This window comes from Sardina pilchardus, chromosome 7, assembly GCF_963854185.1.
Source record: "Sardina pilchardus chromosome 7, fSarPil1.1, whole genome shotgun sequence".
In the NCBI taxonomy this organism is placed as follows: domain Eukaryota; kingdom Metazoa; phylum Chordata; class Actinopteri; order Clupeiformes; family Clupeidae; genus Sardina; species Sardina pilchardus.
The window spans coordinates 10,726,369-10,747,952 of NC_085000.1; the positions used below are offsets into that span (position 1 = coordinate 10,726,369).

The 21,584-nt window shown below is 43.7% G+C and overlaps 2 protein-coding genes across 5 annotated transcripts in view; both read left to right on the forward strand.

The window, feature by feature from the left end:
• The window catches only part of znf512b (zinc finger protein 512B), a 64,163-nt gene extending 58,211 nt beyond the window's left edge, over positions 1-5,952 (forward strand). Inside the window, exons 14-17 of the mRNA XM_062540708.1 lie at positions 966-1,067; positions 1,239-1,301; positions 1,417-1,515; positions 1,850-5,952. Coding sequence (XP_062396692.1) covers positions 966-1,067; positions 1,239-1,301; positions 1,417-1,515; positions 1,850-2,254 — 669 coding nt within the window. The 3' untranslated portion in view covers positions 2,255-5,952. The remainder of the gene's footprint in view (positions 1-965; positions 1,068-1,238; positions 1,302-1,416; positions 1,516-1,849) is intronic.
• Positions 5,953-6,551: 599 nt separating this feature from the next.
• Positions 6,552-21,584, forward strand: part of uckl1b (uridine-cytidine kinase 1-like 1b) — a 29,851-nt gene continuing 14,818 nt past the window's right edge. For 2 of the 4 annotated variants that reach the window (XM_062540711.1, XM_062540709.1), the window contains exons 1-4: positions 6,552-6,681; positions 16,490-16,683; positions 17,906-18,012; positions 20,792-20,962. In XM_062540711.1, coding sequence (XP_062396695.1) covers positions 6,611-6,681; positions 16,490-16,683; positions 17,906-18,012; positions 20,792-20,962 — 543 coding nt within the window. In that variant the 5' untranslated portion in view covers positions 6,552-6,610. Of the gene's footprint in view, positions 6,682-12,051; positions 12,490-16,489; positions 16,684-17,905; positions 18,013-20,791; positions 20,963-21,584 lie in introns of those variants that run through there. The other 2 variants (XM_062540712.1, XM_062540713.1) reach the window with 2 other exon arrangements.

Sequence of the window (21,584 nt, forward strand, 5' to 3'; positions counted from 1 at the left end):
GATATAAAGATATCCACACAAACAGACACACACGCTGTTGAAAACTGATTCACACAACAAACCAGCCACTCTCTCATTAAAGTCCTATTTCCATGCCCCATTTCCATTGATTCACTCGTGTCGCCTAGCAGGTATTTTTACCATGCTTTGAGTGCCGCGCTTGCCTGTGTTAGTCTTGTTTATATTCGAACAGCTAGACTGCAGGAGGCTATAAAGATTGTTCATCATTGCTCGGGGAGTCAAACAGCACAGCAGCTACTCTTGAAATAAGCCTGAGCTTTTGTGTTGTCTCTCTGTTTGATGATAGTCTGAAAGCGGCTATTGATTCTCCTCTCCTCGCCGCCTGCCCCACAACTCTTGAGTCTGTTTTACCAACATGGCACTCTAGTTATACAGGTTAACTGACACCATTATCTGAATAACGTACATGCTTTAGACTCATTCTACATGTATTTCAAATGCAACATATTAACAGTGAAATTCATAATTGTACATGCGTATTTGCTGTTTGTGTGTTTTCTTGTTTTGAAACTTTGTTTTGAAAGGAGTGGGTAATAATCTACAGAAATCGCAGAGGCCAAATATCCTAGTCTCTGACACTCCCCAGAGATTCACAGGCAGGTCAAACTAGACTTGATAGGTTTGTTGTGCCAGTTGTGCCAGTATTTGTGCCTTGATATCAGCACACATATTCCTTGGCAATAAAATCCAGGACTTGAGTGACATTGCTGGATTCAGTCCCAGCTCCATACACGTACTAGGAAGTCAGGATATTGGTAGCAGGTTCAGACAGGTTGAAATGTTATAGTCTTCTTCCCCACAAAAAGACAACATATCAGTGATTTCATGCATAGAAAACCGTTTAGAGATATCATTTTCCAGCTTCACATGAGATGTTTCATGTGTAGAGAGACCTATTTAGACTTTACATTCCCAAACCCTGACCTGTTTTCCTGTCTCTGCAGCTCAACTACACCCGTCCAGGCCTTCCCACGTTTGACCCGGAGATGCTGGAGACATGGAAGAATCAGGTCAAGGAGAAGGGCTTCATCTGCTGTCCTAATGGAGTAAGACCCCGTGACCCCCGCTCTGAATATCCTTCTGTTCGGTTCTGTTTTGTTTTGTTTTATTGTCTTTTGTTCTGTTTTCTCTTAAATGGCCTGGCAAATTCACTCTGGTTTATTGGCGAATCTAATTCACTCTTCTATTTTGGTCTTTTTCTGGCAATCTCCCCACAGAACTGCGAAGCTGTTTACTCAAGTGTGTCTGGACTCAAAGCCCATTTGGCCAACTGCACCCAGGTAAGAGAACAGAGAGGAACCACTGTGTTTGTTTTCAGTCTCACTTTCTCTCATTTTGTTTGAATTATGGCGATTGCTCACTGGTTGACACTGATTCTAATCCCATGCCATGCAGGCAGGGGGAGCCGTGGGGAAGTACATGTGCCTGCTGTGCCAGAAGGAGTTTAGCTCGGAGAGTGGCGTCAAGTATCACATCAGCAAGACACACTCCCAGGTAGCTCTCAGGTGCACACCTGTTTTGGCAGGAGTGAACAACTTTAACATGGTTGAATGAGTTCAATTATGAGAATACAGTACCAATTAATAGTTAGTTTGGTTCAGCATGAGTAAACAAATTCACCATCACAGAATGTATTTTGTTGATGCACACATAGATGTAGGAGATTACCTCTAAGTGACCCATGCTGACCAGTTGTTGAGTTGTCAGGTGTGTAATGACACCGACACATGTAGTAATGCAGAATAGAATTTGTGTCTTTTGTCTCTTTTGTGTAGTCAAATTGGTCACCTGATAAATGTCACAGTTATGATAAATGTCAATGTTGCAGAACTGGTTCCGTGCCACTACCAACATACCACCCAACAACAAGAAACCGCCGCTTCCTCAAAGCAACGGCATTAAGAACGAGGTGAAGAATGGGGCGACCGGCAAGAAGAGGGGTCGCAAGCCCAAAGAGCGCCCCCCAGAGGCCACTCTGTCAAAGACTCCGAGCTCTAACCCACCGACGTCCGTTCCCGTCCAGACCCAAACTCAGAACCAAACCTCAGGCTTGGCCCAAACTACAGCCCCTGCTCTGTCCCCAACCAACACCACCACCACCACTCCTACCCACGTGCCCAAACCTGCCCCCACACCTGCCCCTGTTGATCGGGGTAGCTTGGGGCAGAACAGAGACACGCAGCCCCTGATGAAGAAGAGGGGTAAGCCTAAGAAGGTGCCATCTGTTGAATAACATAGATAACGTCACGTCACGTCAGGATAGCTGGTCGGGAGGCTTGCGAAAAAAGACAAACGTCAGACATCGCGGCACAACACAGCCTTCTCATCCTCAGAGGCTGATGGTGAAGCTGATGGTGAGGCTGATGGAATGGAATTCTTTTTAAAAAGATTGGTCCTGTATTTGATTTCACAGTTTTTTGGTTAGACTTTTTGTTTTGTTTTTTACCTTATATATGCGTACTTATATACAGTATATGTGTTTGCTGGTATATACTGATATATAATAATCTTTTTTTTCTCATTCCATTTTTTGACCTCATGTTAATGATGAAGATGTTACTGTAAAACAGGGGTAATTGTAATCAAAATTGAGATCCCAGTTTATATATATAAATATATATAAATAGCGTTTTCTAGAACAAGCATAATTCAAATTTTTGTGTAGCGACGTCCACATGTCTGTAGTTTCATGTTGTGTTCAAGAGATTTTCAAAAAGGATATACAAAGTTATTCAATTAGCATGGCGAGCTAATTTACTGCTAGTGTTTTATCACGGATATATTGTACTGTGTATATATACAATATCTATATCTATATATAATCAAAGCAATGAATTTGTCCACAGTTTTCAAACCGAGGTAGGTCAAAGGGGTCGTTTTTGTTTGTTCGTTTGTGTTTTTTTTGTTTTTCAACTGTCATATCTCGTTTGCTTTCTCTTCGATGTGAGGTTTGGTCCAGTTTCGGCAGCTGTGTGTCTCAGATAGAATGGTCCCAGACTGCTGCAGTGCAATAGTGTGTTGCTCTCGTGGTTTTTGTTTTGGTCTCTTTTCCGTCTGAACTGTAAGAGAAGTGGAACTTTCTAGCCATATACTGTACACCGCTAAAAAGGACTCCCTCTCTGCTTCCTTCTCTGGCTGTAGTCATAGTGGTTCTAGTTTTTTGGCAGTTGGACTGGGTTGTCAAACCCATTGTTAACATTTCCCCCGTTCAGAATATACACACATAACTGATATTTGTTCTTTTGCCGTGTGGCCTGAGAAAACTCAGTTCCACTGAGGCCAAGCTGTTAAAAGCTATTGAGGTATAAGCTAGTTTCGTCCTATTCGTTTTTGTTTTGTTTTGTTTGTTTTTTGAAAGCTGTATTGGAGCACACTGAGTAGACTTCCAAGGCATTGGATTGGCCACAGACCACAATGATGTCATTATAGCTAACCTAAGCTGGAAGGAACGTACGGAACTATTTTTTTTTCTCCCTGAGGCTACATTTGGGGGGAAACTCCCCAAGAAGCTAAAAATCTAAACAAGATTATTATCATGACTATAAGGATGAAGATATACTGACCTATAAGAGTAGTTGGAAAAGAATATTCCTTTTCCTGCAGTTGTACATGAATGATAAGCAATGCACACAGACTGCACATGAGACTATTAGTGACTGTATGCAATATTGAGAGAGACGGACTTACATTTGGACAGAGCTGCTCAGTGAGACATCGTAGCACAAACACACAGGTCACCTTACGGACCTGAACATGTTGGAGCCTGACCACTACTTCTGTTAGGAGGATGGCTCTGTCTCTTTTCTTGTTTGGTCATTGGATGATGGGCAGCACGAACAGTTGCTTTTGTTGGAAATTTGATAACAGGTGACAGGGCCTAGCCGTCCCAATCCCAGGGGGATTTGGACACATTTGGGCCTGAGGTCCTATTGAGGAAAAAAAGTAAAGCAAAGAAGAAATGTTCCTCTTGCACTTTAACCCTCCCTCCCCCACCCTCCCTATTTTATCTTGCACTTTTGAGGCACTGTTAATCTTTCACCACCCCAACCTTAATCCTGGGCTGGGCAGTTACCCCCCACCTTCCCCTCCCAATCCCCTCTCCCAAAAAGAAAACATCATGAGAATATAGCACAGAGAAAGACCCACCACCACCACCACAACAACAACAACAACAACAACAACAACAACAGTTCATCCTCTATGCCCCATTTGAAAATAAGAAAAAAAAAATCATGTGTGTTAACTCACTCTAACCATGCAATGGGTGACAGTCGGACTCACTTGAAGCATGAAGCCATATGCGTCCTCTAAAGGGACTGGAGATTTCAAAGCTGGGTGACTGTTCATCGTAACTTCCTCATTTTCTTATAAACTGTTGAAATTTTCAAAGCATAGTATGAAAGGAAAGGCATAGTTTGAGAAAGAATCAAAATCGAAGAAAAAAAGAGAATCAGTTATTTATGCTAAGAGAAATAAACACTCTAATTGAAGTACTTGAAACCATAAACAACTTACCATTTTTAAAATGAAAGAAAATCCTTTAATCATAAATTCAATGAATTATTTAGTGTATATTTATATCTATTGAGAATAATGATCAGTTTGCTCAAATTACCAGAGGAAGATTTATTTTATGAGCGTGTGTAAATAGGAACTTCATAGCAATCTAATAATACTTGGAGTGTATTTCGAATGAAGTGAGAACATGGATTGTAATGGTTTTGGTAAAAGGTGCTTTTGGAGCCATTCTACCTTATGGACCGTTGTCTAGGGTTATCAGGACACAGTCCCAAATCTCTCTGCTTTCTAGAGTAAACAACGAAGATTCATGAGGATCACTTATCTTCTGTCCACACAAAATGATTGACATCACTCATATGTTTTTTTATAAGACTGCTCTAAACATGGGAATGCAACAAGTCAATTCCTCTCTTATTAAGTTGAGCAGTCAGTAATTTATTATGTTTTGACACAATATTTATGAAGTGTTCTTCTTTTCCCTGTTTTATTTTTGGATTTTTTTTTCTCAGTGTGAATTGAGTTGTTATGGGAAACCCTTTTTTATGTGTGTGCGTGTGTGTGTGTGACGTTAAGTGTCTGCCTATGTGTGTTATCAGTGTGGTGTTAGTATGGCCAATGATTAGCTTGACCGACTGTGATGGTAAAGAACTGTCAGTCTTCAGATGCTAAATAAATAGGAGACACCTTTGTTACACCCAGTCGAATGTACTTTTCATGGTTTCCAATGATTTCACCTGATTTTTCTTGGTTTTCTTTTTGTTTCATTTTGACATTTCTTATTGTTTGAGTGATCGCTGATTGATACTGTTGTTGTTTATATCAAGATTGTGTTGTCTTGGCTTTCAACAATCTGTCTTCCTAGATGTGTCTTACACATATGCAGAGGTGTGATTGACTAAATGGAAATGATTTATTTGCAAATTACAGCAATATGGCATACCATATCTGAATAGATTTGTTTTTTGCCGATAAGGACGCCGTTTCCACATTGAAAATAGTCTCAACAATTTTGAGCTATTAATACCATTCATATGTGCTTGTTTGCTTCTTAAACTTGTAACACAAGTTATTATATCAAATTGAAAGCCACTTATTGGGGACTGAAAGGTATTTCAATACGCAAGTTTGTCCTTATACCCCAACTTCACATGGTGTGTGCATGTATGGAGGTGTGTCTTTCCGTGTTAGTGCACTTACAAGTACTATCCCATGAAATAGGCTTGAATTTGGAGTGTTTGTAGAGCGCTTAGGAGCCCTAGGTGGTTTGCCGTGGCTTTTGTACCCTTTACTTCCACTTGATGTTTTTTCTTATATTCCTAGAGATTTGCCTCACTAACAATACAAACACAAGAATCTTTACAAATGGTTTTAAAAGAGTTTTAAGTAATGGTGTGTTAAGGTTTGCTTTTTTTTAAAAAAAAAAATGAAGGTATATTACCCTACATAGGGCAGTTAAATTATATCCAGAGGCTGAAATTATGAAGAAGCTATTGAAAACCTATGTGAGTCCCTCCCCTCCCCCCTTTTATTGACAGTAGTAGCCAACTTACTGTAATGAAATAAACCTTTTCTCTAATTCTCTATTTAAGTTTTTTCCCCTACAGTATCTAATGCAGTTTAACAGGGAGGCATCTCTTCTGAATCTGAACTGTTGCAGTTGTTTTTATTTTTTTGTTTTGTTTTGTTTTGTTTTGTTTTGTTTTGTTTTTTCTCTGAAAATTGTTGTATTAACTGTGCATTACTACCCTTCAACTAATAAAATGTTGTTGACTTAAAGGGTAGTCTTATCTCTTTCATAGGCCTAACATGTCAAATCAATACTTTTGTAGTCTAATGTGAAGTCCTACTTTTTGACTGGGGGGAGAGTTCAGAGTCCATCAATACCCTTATATGAGTAAAAAGTTGCGCCTGTATTGTAGATCAAAAAAATCTGTAAGTGGCCTTTTGGTACTTGAAGTTCAGAGTACCCTTTCAAGCACATCATGGTTGCCTTGAAGAACTGCATCTCCCAGTATGCATTCAGTTGAGCCCTCCTCCGAACAGCTGATTGTCAAATAGGAAAACAACAATGTCTGCCGCGTGTGAAGAAGGAAGGACCACAACCATGGAGTGCGAGGAGAAAACCTCGCGGTCAACTAGGTAATAACGGAAACTTATACATATACCCGTTTTATTCTTAACAAATCAGAGTTTAATGAATCTGAGGTAAATAAATCACCAGTTAGAAATGTGAGCAGCATCTGTGTGACACTACCATATTTGACAGGCAGACTATCGCGTGGTTATGCCCTCATGGTTCGAGGTATAGCGCGACAAACGTTCTCTTCCCATTTGCAGTTTTCTTTTGAAGGATTAAACAGTCAAGCTGCCAATTTTACTTATTTTGGGGGTTTGCTTTACATTTATTTCCTTGCCCCAATAAAATAGGTCACATGTAATGCAACATGGGCTAATAACGTCAAACACTCTACAGATAAAATGGACGTCGTATAAGTTCGATCTACATATCGAAGTTCAGTTCTATGTGAAAACTTTAATGTCTACAGATATTCTGTGTTTTGTATTATCCCTTTTTGTGATCTTGTTATAGCCTATTGTGATAACCTGCTATTTATTTTATCTTATAGGCCTAGTAGCCTAACGTTTCGAGCAACAATTTTAATTTGGCATAGGCTATGGTATTGTTATGTATTGGATGCCATATTGTAGCAGATGTGGGGGCATATTTAATAGGAAAGTGCATCTCAGCGAGGTTGTTTCAACCACGCCTCGGCATTTTTTATCTCGTCAAAAGCCACAAGGGGGTGTAGCGATACAACACGTACGCTTGTGCGCAAGCATGTTCCATGAGGTTCTCTGAATCGTCTACATAGAAACACACAGGTGTTTCTGTTTGAGTAGTGACTTATGTAAGTTTAAAAATGAGATGTAATATTATGTAATATGTACTGCAGAATGGTAAGCAACAAGGTGCCGAAGTGATATTCTCCTCTGAACACGGCGATTACGCAATCATTTGAGGCATTGCGCTGAACCAGCATTTGGGCTGAGTGGAAAGCCGACCTTGGGTTCTAACGCTGAAACCTGACGCTAAGGCACCGATGGGAAGTTTGTCTGCAATGAATCTGTAGCCTATAGTATAGGATCTGCCTTCTCTGGCCGTTTGCCATGTCATATGCAGTGTGTGTGTGTGTGTGTGTGTGTGTGTGTGTTAGGATGTCTCTATTTTGAGTTAGATGGGCATTGTTGACCCTGACAATATTTTCCACGCTGTGCACATGTCCACACAGGCATTATGAATCATGTCCCTCTTCAAACTGCCTTTGAGAATAGCTTCCATGTTGATCAAGCTTTACATTTGTACATATTTGGGTAGTTTAAACAGCCACACATTTGAGGCCATTGTTGCATATTTCAATACTTTTTGATTCATGTAATAATGGCTGCTACTAATTGAACAATGTCCTCTTGGCATTAAACCAGCAAAGTGGTTTGAAAGCCATGCATTCATGTTAATTACCATAGTCATATACAGTAGTAACCTCTCCTCACTTGGCACTTAAGTACAGTAGGCTACCTACTGCTTGCCATGCTACCAAGGCAACTGATACTATTGTAAGATGCATAGCTAATTGTCCCAGCACCCTGCTTTTAATCTGCCTTGTAGCACTTCTGCCCAAATAGAATGGTTGCCATGCTTGTATTAAATTTGATCCCAGCTCTCCTCAGCCGTAATGTTGATATTGACAGTTGTGATGGAGACAGTATAGCCTGGAGACCAAACTCTCTTCTTCGCAGTCCATTGGCAAATGTTTATTTCCTGGTTTGTGGACGCTTGTCTGAAGTTTGAATTCACTGGCGTTCAATCACTAACGTTTGGTAATGACGCATGATAACCACGGGGGACACAACGATAACGATATGCTTCACGCCCTCTGTTCGCTGATTGGGCAGAGAAGCACTTGCCGGAGTCAACAAAGCTGAATCAAGCTGTACCAGACGGAGTTTTGAAGAGAAATGTAAATGAGCAGAAGTAAGTAGTCAGGTGGGGGCCAGGCTAGACAGTGTATGGTCATTTGCCTGGAATTTGCACAGCAAGTGAGCTCTTCAGGTGGTATAGGCTTAGTAATGTTGCTAGAGCAGTGGTGCTAATGTTGCTTGGGCACTTTCCCATATATCACATACATTCACATGTCTTGATAACTTAAACCATCAGCCAGGAACATGTTACAATCATCCTGGCAAAACTGCTCAGAAGTGGCCCCACATATCTTCAGCAGACATGTTATATTAGCCTGGTTTAACATGTGGGGTGTCCTACGAAGCAAGTTAGACAAATCTAGGTTATCTAGACATATCGAGGCTGCACAAAGCCTCAACTCGGGTATTAAGTTAAGTGATCCTACGACAGCAGGTATGTGATAAATTTGTCAAACTAGGCTTTCAGCTCAGATCTGTGCGCGTTCTCGTGGTTGGGGTGATTTTGACCAATCGGGAAACGTGGAGACGCACAAGACAGCCTAGGTTTAAAAACGATTACTTCCGCATTTATGAGCGGTAGCGAAATCTAGGGTGGTCTTTTTTAGTGTCTAACCTATAACATCAAAAAGTCGATGGTTATCATATATTGTATGGCATGCATGTCCATAGTAGTGACATATTTGCACGCACAACATAGTTAAAAGCGCCTTCGAGATTCAAAATGTTTGCAGAGGCGGGGCCGAACCTGTTCAAAGTATGACAGATTAGCTCATGTGAGATAACTTCGTTGTTCAAGATAATGGATTGGTTAGAATTGGTCAGAGGGCGGTGATATTTCACGATTTGAGCTATAACTAAGCACATAACCCGCTCCCGAGCAGGTTTGGTTGCGAGCATAAGATACCATGGTGATACAGCGACGCTTAAACAAATCCACTTTCGTATGACAGCATACCCTGGTTTGGAGCGCAACATACCTCGCTAAGCCACTAATCGAGCTTCGTAGGACACCCCAATGGTGTAACCAGGCTCACTATTTTGTGAAGAGAGTCTGGACACCTTTGGGAGACATTTTCCACCATCCATCATCACGGACGTAGGCTTTCCGTTAGCTTTGAAATAATTGGTCCATCATGACTAATCACATTGATCACGGAGTCCTAATGTTACTTTCTACTTTGTTTAACCTTTACAAACTGATAATAAACTGCATCAACAGTGAAACATGCATCAAGGCCTACCTTTGCTGTACACAAATGCACATATTCACCCAACTACATTTAAAGTAGGTTTTGCAACTATTGTTTACCACAGTCACTTACAATTTCAAAACTAACGCCATCCCCTCTCATCACTGATTGGCCAACCACCCTGGTGGCTGAGGAAACATTAGTATATTGTCAGGTGCCAGACTAGTATGACAGTGTAATGAAAATGAACAGAGAATGGAGTTCTGTTACCTCAACATAACTGCATCAAACTCATGGTACACTGACATAATTCAGAAAATGTAGTCCCTGGCATTGTCAGTGCACGTCCAGAATGCTTGATATTGCGCTGTGTAACACTGTTGATCAGGTACGATCTGATCATGGGTGCTATCTGTACAGGTAGATGTGAATAGAGCTATGACTTGACCAACCGGTTCCAAGTTGGTCAATATTGAAGGGAGGGAGCATCTAGTTAAATCTGCTCCAGTGAGGGGCTACATTTTTTTTGTTGTTTTTACAAAAAATATATGGCAGTATTTTTGAGCTATTAAAACACACACATATAAAGTATGCAAGCATTTTCTTCAACCCAATACAATGCTGTCCATCCTTGAGTACAGCTAGGCTGCTCACATAGATATCGGTAGATATCGCCTTGCTTGCTAAAGCCTATGTGGCAAAATACGTCAACGTACAGTAACCACCATATTTGAACAGGGGACACTTTCTGCTAAAAGAATGAAGTGGAATGACAAACTGCAGGAGTTTTGACGCATGACGAACTTAAACGCATGCATTGCTCCACCGATGGCCATCGATGTTGTTTTGTATTTGAAGGTAGATATACTAGACCTAAAAATGGGTTATGCAACACTATTTAGGCTATGTTGAGTAAAATACTTACAAATTTCTGTTGCTCAAGACCAGACGTTGTTTAGTCTGTCTCACACTAGGTCTAAACTTGAATGAAGCTCAAGGAGAATTGAGTGTAATGGATTTGGCTCCCAGTGTGGTGGTTGGATCATACCTTAGCCCCCTCGAGGGGCATGACTGTTTGGTCTAGCCCTGCAGCAGGCATCCAGGCGTGCTTTTTTGGAGATGCCTCATCTCCTCCCCGCTCTCATCCCTGTCCCCAAGAGAGAGAGAGAGAGAGAGAGAGAGAGAGAGAGAGAGAGGGGGGGGGGCTAGGGTTGCGTCATGCTGTTTGCACCCAGGTGGTGGTGTCTCCAGTGGGGAGGGAGAAGGAGGAAGACGAGGCCCAGAGGTGACAGGTGTGCCAGGTGTGTGTGTGTGTGTGTGGGGGGGGGGGGGGGTAGGGGGCAGGAGGAAGGGAGGTGGTGCTGATTGTTAAGGGGTTGATAAGAGGCTCCCCACGTATGTGGTTGTGGATGTTAAGGACAGGCAGTCAATTCAGTCTTTCTCACTTTCATTCTATCTCTCAGTCTATTTTTGATCTGTCTCTCTCCCTCTCTCTCTTGTTTGTGTGTTTCTGTGTGCCAGTCTAGTGCTCTCTCTCTCTGTGTGTGGCTCATTGTCTCTCACTTGGTGTGTCACATGCTTTTGCTCATTTTCTCTCCTTACACAGTCACCCAGTGTGTTGCCTCTTCCTCTTCCTCTTCCTCCCTCTGCTCTCCTCTCTCTCTCACACACGCTGAACCACTTCATTTGTTTGTTGTTGTTGACTGGTGCTTTAGTGCAGCCACTGAGGCCAGCCTGTCAGGGGCCACCGCCCCTCCTCTCCCGCTTGCACGCCATGACGGAGTGCTGCCGTCGTCTGCCACTGCACACACACACACACACACACACACTCACACACACATACACACGCCTCCTTTTCAGTCTCCCGCCCCCTCTTGCTGAGGCATTGCGACACCGTTTGAATGTCAGAGACAGATGACCAGCTCCATAACAGGCTGGAGGTGTGTGTATGTGTGGGTGGGACTGGTGTGTGTGTGTGTGTGTGTGTGTGTGTGTGTGCGTACATGCGTGCATGTCCGAAGAGAGGTCTAGCACTAACCCTCTGTTACATTCATTCCCTCTCTCTCTCTCTCGCTCGCGCATTCATCTCTCCTGTTCTCTCGCTCTCCGAGCCGTTTCTATTAATACCACCTTACAAACATAATCTGCAGGATAGGTTATCCTCTTAGCTTCTCTCGCTGTGCCTGTAGTAACGCAGGACAGAGGCAGGGAGTGAGAATGAGCAAGGGTGGCAGAGAGAGAGAAGGAGGGAGGGAGCGAGGGAGGTGACAGCAGGGGGAGTAGAGAGGGAGGGAGGGAGTGTTGGTTGGAGGGAAAGAGAGCGTCAGTACGTCAGATTGGTTTCTGAGTTGCTCCCTACGACAACAACACAGTGCGCAGCGAGGAGAAATCAAAACCGATGTTGAAAGCATAGTTTCGTTTCCTTCCCATACGGCTGGCTCCTGTTGTTTCTCTCGCTCTCTCTTTCTCTCTCTCCCTTTTCCTCTCTCTCTCTCTGTCTTGCTGTCTCACTCAGCCAAGGCATTTTGCCAGAGGGTAGAAGTGTTAAGTGCAGCCGCCCAGCCTGTTGTGTGAGTGAGTGAGTGAGTGAGTGAGTGAGTGTGAGTGTGTGCCTGTCAATCGCCAGTATAGTAACTTCAAACACTAGCGACCTTAGCGGAAAAAAAGAGTCTCTCTCTCCCTGTATCTGTTGTTTGGTTGCTCTCATCATGACCACTCTCCCGGCTTACACGGGAGCCAGGATATCAGGATGTTGGGCTCTCAGATCAGATGGCAGGTAAGTCCTCTTCCATTGGGTATTTCTCTATTTGTTTGTTTGTTTGTGGCCCGGTAGCGCTCCTTGTGTGTCAGTTTCTTTTCTTCATCTGCTATACGTTGTGGCCATTACGCTGTGCCCAGCACTCTAAGTGTTTCAGTTTTTCAGGTGTGTGTGTGTGTGTGTGTGTGTCTGGCACAGTGACAGAGGTGCCCTGCATGCCACCGAGTTTTAAATTGGCTTATGCCCTCTAAGCTATGTGACTCTCTAAATCTCGCTTTGGACCCGTGCCTGCCTACTACCCAGTCCTTGACACTGTTCACCTGGAAATGCTGTGTTGGTGACATTTTTTCTCTCTCTCTCTCTCTTTCTCTTTCTCTCTTGTGTAATGTCTGAGTGATTCTAGTGAAACGATAAGCTGCGTGCAGGACTTTGGAGAAACTTTAGCCACATGACCTGCTGCATTAGTGTGTGTTATTGTCATTATTCTAGTGTTGCGAGATGAGTTTAAGTAAGAATCAACTGTGTTTTTGTTATTTGTGGGTTGGCATTATGCCATAGGCTACTGTATATATTGTGTCTTAATGTCACTGTTTTTGTCAACTTTTAACAAGTTAAGTAGACTTCAAACCAGTAAACAATGATTACATTTTTCACTTGTTCATATTAATTACAGGGTTACACAAAACAGACCAAAGTTCCTTCTCTGCTGAAAAGAAGTTAAAGGTTGTTTGTTAGACACAGCAACAATAAAGTGCCATTTACTGCCATAAATCAGGTTGACCAACTGTTGTCTTGTGCAGTGGATATTGCACCACCAATTAGAGTGCAGGGTTCATCCACAAGCTAGGCTAATCTTTTATCACTCTCTCATTTTACACAGCACTGACCAACCAGCAAGTCTGTTTTTACTGTGCTTCTGTTTAAAACACGGGGCCTAACCTTTGTTTGCTGAGAGAGAAGTGATAAGGGCAGGCCCATGGTTCCCATTCCCACTGTCAACTTTGATCCTTGGACAGTGTATTCCCAACAAAAGTCAGCTCCGAGTGTGTGAGTCTCCGAACTCAGTTTTCAGGAGGACAGCAGTTTCAGTGGCTGCTGCTGATGCAGTCTCTCTTTTTCTATCTCTCTTCCTCCATCCGTGCCCTCCATCCCTGTGCAACCATGACTGGCTTTTTCAAGCATCCTGAATGGAATGGAGGACGTTTGGTTCGTTTGTGTCCTGCAGTAAGGTGCACTTCTTTCCCATGTCGGAATATCAGGTCCTGAAGATACAAGCTGTCTTGGGAGGGGGCGGTGGTGGTGGTGGTGGTGAAAAGCATAAAGTAGAAGGGTCACACCTGTGATGCAATCCTGCCGGTCTTGCGTTCTTTTTAGAGCATTGGTCTAATCACGCTTCCATACAGGTGTGGAGATTTGCGTCAGGATCATACGTCATTGTGGGGTGTAGAGTTGTAAACAAACCTGATCTGACACTCTCTCGGGTGTCAGTGAATGCCATTTGGTTTGGATATCAACAAGGTGCGGCTAGTCAAATCGGCTGGGGCCATATTAGAGATGGAGATAGAGTGCCCCTGTGCTGGTGTTGGAAGATGACTCAACTTCCAGATGGACCTTTTCCACCGACCACCAAACCGACTCCAAAAAGTAAATCGGTTCAGAATCTGAAAGGAAGGTTCCGAACTGGAACCAAAAATAGTAAACCAGAGAGTGTGCGTCATTCTACAGTTCAGTTATGGATGCACCAACCTTTGTTGATGGCACTTCCTTGATTCCGTTCAAAACCAGCAGAAATGCAGGTTGGTTCACTAGACCTTGAATTTCCCTTTGGGGATCAATAAAGTATCTATCTAGACCGCACCAAGGCTCAAAGAATTCTGAATGGAGTAGATTGAAAAATGCCTGAGGTATGCATCCCACATGATCACCAGCTGGCTATTCCAAATGCTTGCTTTATTGTTGGAACCTGGTTAAGTTAACTAAAGCTGATGATGCAACCATGTGGGGCAAATATTTTATCAAGGTCGCGGTGCTGTGCTCCTAATTATTGTTCTGGAATATTCCTATCGATATTGGTCAACAATTTTCTAGTCATCATGAACTTTAGTCATCAGTCATTTTCAATTTAGTCATCAGTAGGCGAATCGCACAGCAACATTGTTCAAAATGTTTCCCCATGTATCATCATCCTAAAGGCACTCTATGCGATGTTGGGCAACATCAATTCCGTTGACGTTCAAAGTGGTAAAAGTGGTAAAGCTCCCAATGAAACAGGCCCATGGCTTCACCTTCTTAGTAGAGCAAAGCCATGGCTGTTTGCTTTTAGGAGGTTGGCCACTTACTGTGAGTTAACCTGGCCAAGTTTTTCATTAAACCACATGCTTGGAGTACAGTACTGACCAGTATGACAGAGGTGACGCCTGAGCTGCTGTAATCAGTGCAGAAGCACAACTGATTTCCCAGGTGCTCTAATCAATTTCGCACATTTTTTAGGCAAGAACTTGTTTGCCCTATACACATACAGCAAACAGCTCCTCACTATCTGCTAGTTGCCTGTCCCTGAACACACTGTGAAAAGAAAAACACGGTCTCTGTAGACAGCCCAGGCTCCACAAACGGCAACGAAAACAAATTGGTGCATCCTGCACCGAGAAACACCGAGAACAGAGTTCCAGGCAATAACTGACGACATTCGCTTTTTTAGAGAGTTTCAATTGCACTGGAGGGAGGGGGAGGGAATAGCGAGCAAGCTGTTTTGTTTATTCCGTCTTGTTTGAACGTCAACGCTGCTCAACATTGCTTAGAGCACCTTTAACGCAGCCTGCCCACCAGGCATTTCGTTCACTACAGAAATTATCCTGTCATGGGTTTTGGTTGTTTGGTGTGGAGATAGTTGTTTTGGAGGAGTATGTTGTTATGCAGTGTGGCCACATACCCACATACCCACCTGCCTGAGCCTTGGCATACATATTGAATAAATCTTCCTGAGTATACCTGAGATTTATTCCCTAATACAGTGAGTAGCCTCAGGGTGGTTGAAGACTACAACAGAAATGGAGGACCCTAAAGAAGAAGTTCCCAGGCACTCTGTCTCAAAACCATTGAAAAGCCTTTATTATCATAGCTTTGGCCATTTAAAACCTTTAATAACACTCCAATGCATTTCAGCATCAAGCTTTCATCAGGGAGTCAAAAAGGAACAGAGCTTTGCACTGGCAGCAAGTTCCAGCTGACTCACGCGGGTTAATGTGTGTCCTCGGCATTAGCCTCTGACTTATGCTCCCGAGGGGCTGTTGCTGTTAGTCTTTTTTTACACCCGTAGTCTTTATGAGATTATGCCTAGCGTCCCATTAACAGGATTGGGCCTGTAATCGTTTTACTCATCGACACCAGTTAACTAAACAGATTCTTCCTTTTGTGTCGTACTTATTCATTTCATCGTGTGCTTTAGCAGACAGGTTTGTCTACACTTCTCCCCAAATGACACCTACAGTACTTCGGGTATGCTTCCTTGGACAATGCAAGTTATGGTTTATAGTTTGTATAGGCCCCACTACCATGGAAATTACCAAAACAATCATTTGTTTCCCCACCATCAGCCCATTAAAGTCAAGGAGGAGGCATCCACCCAATCACTCACTGTCTGTCAAAGCTGCAGCCATAGACATACTTGAGTTTGAGACTGGAACTAAAAATGGAAAAGGCAAAAAGGTGTTGCACAGTATTTACTGAAAAGAATTACCTTCTTGTCTGGATCACTGACTGTGCCTTTAAAAAGATCTTTAGCGCTGCGGGAGTGATCTGCACACATGATCCTTCTCATAGATATCAGATAAGCATGCAATTAAGTCTCAACAGGTTATTACCCGCAGGGAAAGAAACACCGCGTTAAACAAACAGTCAGGTTACATCAGACCAGCACATATTTAAGCGATACCAGAGTTAACCTTGATCGCTGTAAGTAATGTTGTGACTGTTGTTCTCTTACCTACCCCACCCCCCCAATTCTCTGTTACCATAGCGGCGGCGGAGAGGGCTCACTTGACAGACTCCTCCCTACCGTCAACAGTGGCCTATCGCCACGGAAACGGACCACCAGCCAGTGTAAATCGGAGCCGCCCCTTCTGCGGACCAGCAAGAGGACCATCTACACAGCCGGCCGCCCACCCTGGTACAACGAGCATGGGACCCAGTCAAAGGAAGCCTTCGTCATTGGTGAGAGATGCACCAACAACAGACACAGAGGAAAAAGTGCAGGTTGACAACGAAAAATTCCAGCTATATAATTACACAGATGGTTTGGGACACTACAGATGGAGAAGTTCAGGTTGAGAATGAAATGAGATTGTAACCCAAGTAAAATTATACAGTTTAGTTCCATGGAAATTGATTGGTTCAGGTTAGTCACAAAACAAATGAATAGGTCACTGTTTGGAATCATGTAGATGGAATAGTTCAGAACCATGCAAAAGGAGAGGTTCATGTTTATCACAGATAAGGGTCATGATTAGAAGTACAGTATATGGATGAAAGTCTTTAGTTGTGAAGTGGAAAATCTATTACATTTGTCCTCAGCTTAGCAAAATGGTTTCATTCTTCAGCATTGCCTACAGTATCAATTCAAGAACACCACGTCATTGACATGCATTTAGGCTTGGAGAGAAGCCCGTTGACATCCTTCTCTGAATCCCCCAAAACCCCAAAATGTCATTTACTTCTGAATTGAGTGAACTTTATTTAGAACCTTTGTTTACAAGAAAGATGTTTGCTTCTCTGCGCACATGATTTGGTTAAGACTTCAATGCACTGTGAAAGCATTGAAAAACAGTCCTGTGGAAGTTAATCAGCAAGTTTGGAAGCAGGCCTCAAGGGGCTCCTTTCCAGACCGATCTACAGAGCAAACTCAAATTAGCAGGTTTATCTGGGTTTACCCAGGCTAGTTGTACTCATGAAGCACTCCACATGAGTTTCAGCAGTAAGCACGGTCCAGTGCACCATGTGATGATGACTGCAGACCACAAGAGGCTTGTTATCATTGAGTCGCCACCTTGGAATTGTCTATTTTAAAGCTTGGTGTGACAAACCGCAGGCATTTCTGTCAAAGCCATTGCCTTTAAGGAAATGACTAGCCTCTCTGCTTGTGCCACCACTCTAGCTCAGCTGTTCCATTGTAGACAATTCTTAAAGCAGCCATAATCCTGACTAAAGCCAAACATGCATCATACAACGGTTCAACTTGTATTGGCATGGAGGGGGGAGCTAGTAATTGTCTGTCTAGCTGCTGATGGGACAATGGGGCTTTGGCTTGGGGGATTTACATTGGAGAAAGTAGAGTGTTGGCGTTCAGCACTAATGGAATCTGTGTGATGGGCCTGTAGCCGCCAGTTAATGTTGTGGTCAGTAAGTCATGTGCCTGTGCTGTCTTGTCTCGCTGCAGGACTGTGTGGGGGTAGTGCTTCTGGCAAAACCACTGTGGCCCGCAAGATCATCGAGGCGCTGGACGTTCCCTGGGTGGTGCTGCTGTCCATGGACTCCTTTTACAAGGTAGGACCAGGGAGTGAGTGCTGGTCCTGACCCACAACAGCCCGTGTCCCTGTGAAATGGCCCTCCTTTGATTTAGCCTTGTGTGTGATGTTCAGGTTCAACTTCACATCCAGTGATTTGGCAGATTTTTGACAATTTCACCTCTTGGTGGCCAACCATTTATTTTTTTACAAAATCAATGTAAAAATGTAGAGAACTTGTTTTTGTTTTTTGGTGATGATTTGCAAGTGTTGGACCCTTGTCATGTGAATTGAGCAGTGTATCTGAACATCATGTGCACTTGGACTATGAACTAACGTGAGAGACTCTGAATGGAGTAGATTGAGGTACAGTATGCATCTTACATGAGCACCAGCTGGCTATTCCAAATACTTGCTTTAGTGTCTGAACCTTGTAAGGTTAACTAAGGATAATGATCTGGTCCCATCTGGGGCAACTATTTGATCAAAGTTGCTGGGCTCCATATTCCATGGAGGAAATCTTGAAAATGAATGGGAATTTGCAGGAATCAACTGGGAATTTTGGGTAATTCGTATACACTGCTTCATATTGTAATTAGCAATATGACTTGTTTGTTAGTATTTTCGCTTAGTTTTGCAAAGCAGACTAGCATGCTAGCGGGAATCCCTTTTTCTGCTTATGGTTTACTAGCCATACAACACCATAACCACTGAACTGCCCAATGTACCCCTCCATTCAACAACAAAATCAGATTGGTTGGAACATTTGTCCAGTCAGAAAAATATGTTTTTCCCACGCACATGAACGCACCATAGGTTTCCTGTAGCTCATGATAATTGCTGTATGACTTATGTGCAGGGTAGAAATTTGACTGAACTTGCATTCTATTATGTTGTTTTGACTAATATTATGCTGCAAGATGGGCTTTCTTTTAACTACAATTTGGTTTCCTGTTAAATACTACATTGCCATATTTAAAAAGTCCAGTTTATTTCCATTAATTCCCGCTTATTCCTGTAAATTCCTATATATTATTAACGTTAATTCCCGACTTCCAGAATTTTGCAACCCTGTGTGTGTGTGTGTGTGTGTGTGTGTGTGTGTGTGTGTAGGTTTATATGTGTTTAAGACTTTGAGCCCAGTACTCCCTGGTCATAAACAGTCCAGAGCTTGACCTTTATTGCTGGGCCCCCCCTACCAGCTAGGTTTTCTATTCATATGGAATATCCATCCGGTCCAAACTAGTATGTGAGTACACATGCCACTGAGGGCTGTTCCCCTTCCTGCACGGTCATACCACTGTCTGCACTTGCCAGTAAATTAGCTAACAGCAGCTTGATTGTATCTCCTGAAATGCTGCGTAATCTTTACTCTTCTGCATCTGTGCTGGGAAAGTTGAAAAGCTACGAGCTGGTGGTTGGTGGGCTGAGCACCGTCCACCTGAACAGACACCAGGCCGAGGGAGACTCCAGGAAGACGGGATTGACACAAGAGCGGTGGAGAGGGAGAGAGAGCGGTGGAGAGGGAGAGAGAGAGCGGTGGAGAGGGAGAGAGAGCGGTGGAGAGGGAGAGAGAGCGGTGGAGAGGGAAAGAGAGAGCGGTGGAGAGGGAAAGAGAGCGGTGGAGAGGGAGAGAGAGCGGTGGAGAGGGAAAGAGAGCGGTGGAGAGGGAGAGAGAGCGGTGGAGAGGGAAAGAGCGGGAGTCAGTCTCGTGTCACCGTGAGTGGGGCCACCCATGTCACGCTGACATGGCTGTTATGTAACGGTGGCGAGGCCGTGCGCATTTGACATGCCTGCAGCTGTAATGTCAGAAAGGCCAGAGGTATTTACAGTCTGAGTGGAGCAGAGCAGAGCAGAGGGACACTACCTAGAGCTGGAACCACTGTTTTCCCGCTCCGCACTTATGAATAGAAAAGGAAAAGAGGGAGGGGAGAAAAGAAGGAGAAAAGATACGCGTCTTTGTTTACACGTTGACTCTTTCCACCCCACCCCCACCCCCCCGACGTAAAGCCAGAGCCCAAACTGTTATGGTGGCTAAGTACCCCCCCCCCCCCCCACACACACACACACAGCACCCCTCCACCCCGGGGCAAGTGCTGAGTCCTGCATGTTCCTGCCACCTGAGACCAGTTGCCCTGAGCTACCCGTCCTGATGGCAACACAACGCAAAGCTGCCTGTCCCAACACTAGGCTGCTGCCTCTGGCCTGCAAATGCAGTCACTAGAGGAGCTTCATTGTGTCTAGAGATGCTGTGTGTGTGTGTGTGTTTGTGTGTGTGTGAAAGAGATATTGGAGGGGAAAAAGAGCGCTAGTGCCAAATGCCCGAGGACGTTTAAAGGCACACTCTTGGCTCTCTGACGCTGTAGGTTGACACTGTCTGTGTCCCGCCTAAATTTAGCATGGCTGTCCTCAGCTGTGTTGAACAGAGAGAGAGAGAGAGAGAGAGAGAGAGAGAGAGGGAGAGGGAAGGGTGAAGGATTGGGATATCATCTTCATGCTTACAGAGTCACCCCACCTCCCCCCACCCCCCACACCCCCATTTTAATTCTGTCTCCAAGCTCGGCATGTGACTTGGTCAGTTGAATAAAAACATGTGTGCCCTTTCAAAGTATGCACGTGCATTAAGAGTTAGAGGGGTGCACCCATTAAACATAGTATTTATGGGTACTTGTAAATATACTCTACACTATGTCTTATTGATATCTGTAACTTCTCAATGTCATCCCTGAGAATATGTGCAATCGTGTGAATCTCGTTGGAAGTGCTTGTATGCTGGGAGTTATTTTTTTCTAGAACATTCTTGATGTGTCTCTCCGCAGGTGCTCACCCCTGAGCAGCAGGTGTTGGCCGCTAGCAGCGACTACAACTTTGACCACCCAGACGCCTTTGACTTCGGCCTGCTGGTGCCCACACTACGCAAGCTAAAGCAGGGCAAGAGCGTCAAGATCCCTGTGTACGATTTCACCACGCACGGGCGACAGAAGGACTGGGTTAGTGCGCACACACACACACACACACACACACACACACACACACACACACACTGCATCAGAGTTCCCACGCGTCATGGCATTCCTGGAATATCATGAAATTTTGGAAAGTCTATTCCAGACATTTTACCATTTTGGGGGCAAGGCCATGGAATATCAGGGAATTGTATGTTTGCTGTTTAAAATGTACTTGCCAAAATACACTCAGAGTCTTGAACACCATGTGGCTTCAGTTGGTATATTGTACTATTCATTATACACTAGGCCATGGAAACTCAAGTTTGTCAGGGCAAGTCAGGGAAAAGTCATGGAATTTCACTTTTGACTTTGAGTGGGAACTCTGGCACACTGTCACTACACATTAGAGTGTGCCGTGCATATCCTTTCACAAGCTGGGGGTGGCTATGGCATCAAATGGTTTAGTGTGGGTCCATATTAGTAAGTGCAGCATGTGGTGTGATCTGTCTTTCAGTCATATATGAAGGCATACAATGAGCAATGGTGTAGTCATTGTGCTACCTGTGTGTGTGTGTGTGTGTGTGTGGCAATGTTTGGTTTCTGTATCCGTTTCAGAATGATGCCATTCATGACGCACATGTTTTTCTCCTAATGTATCCTACGT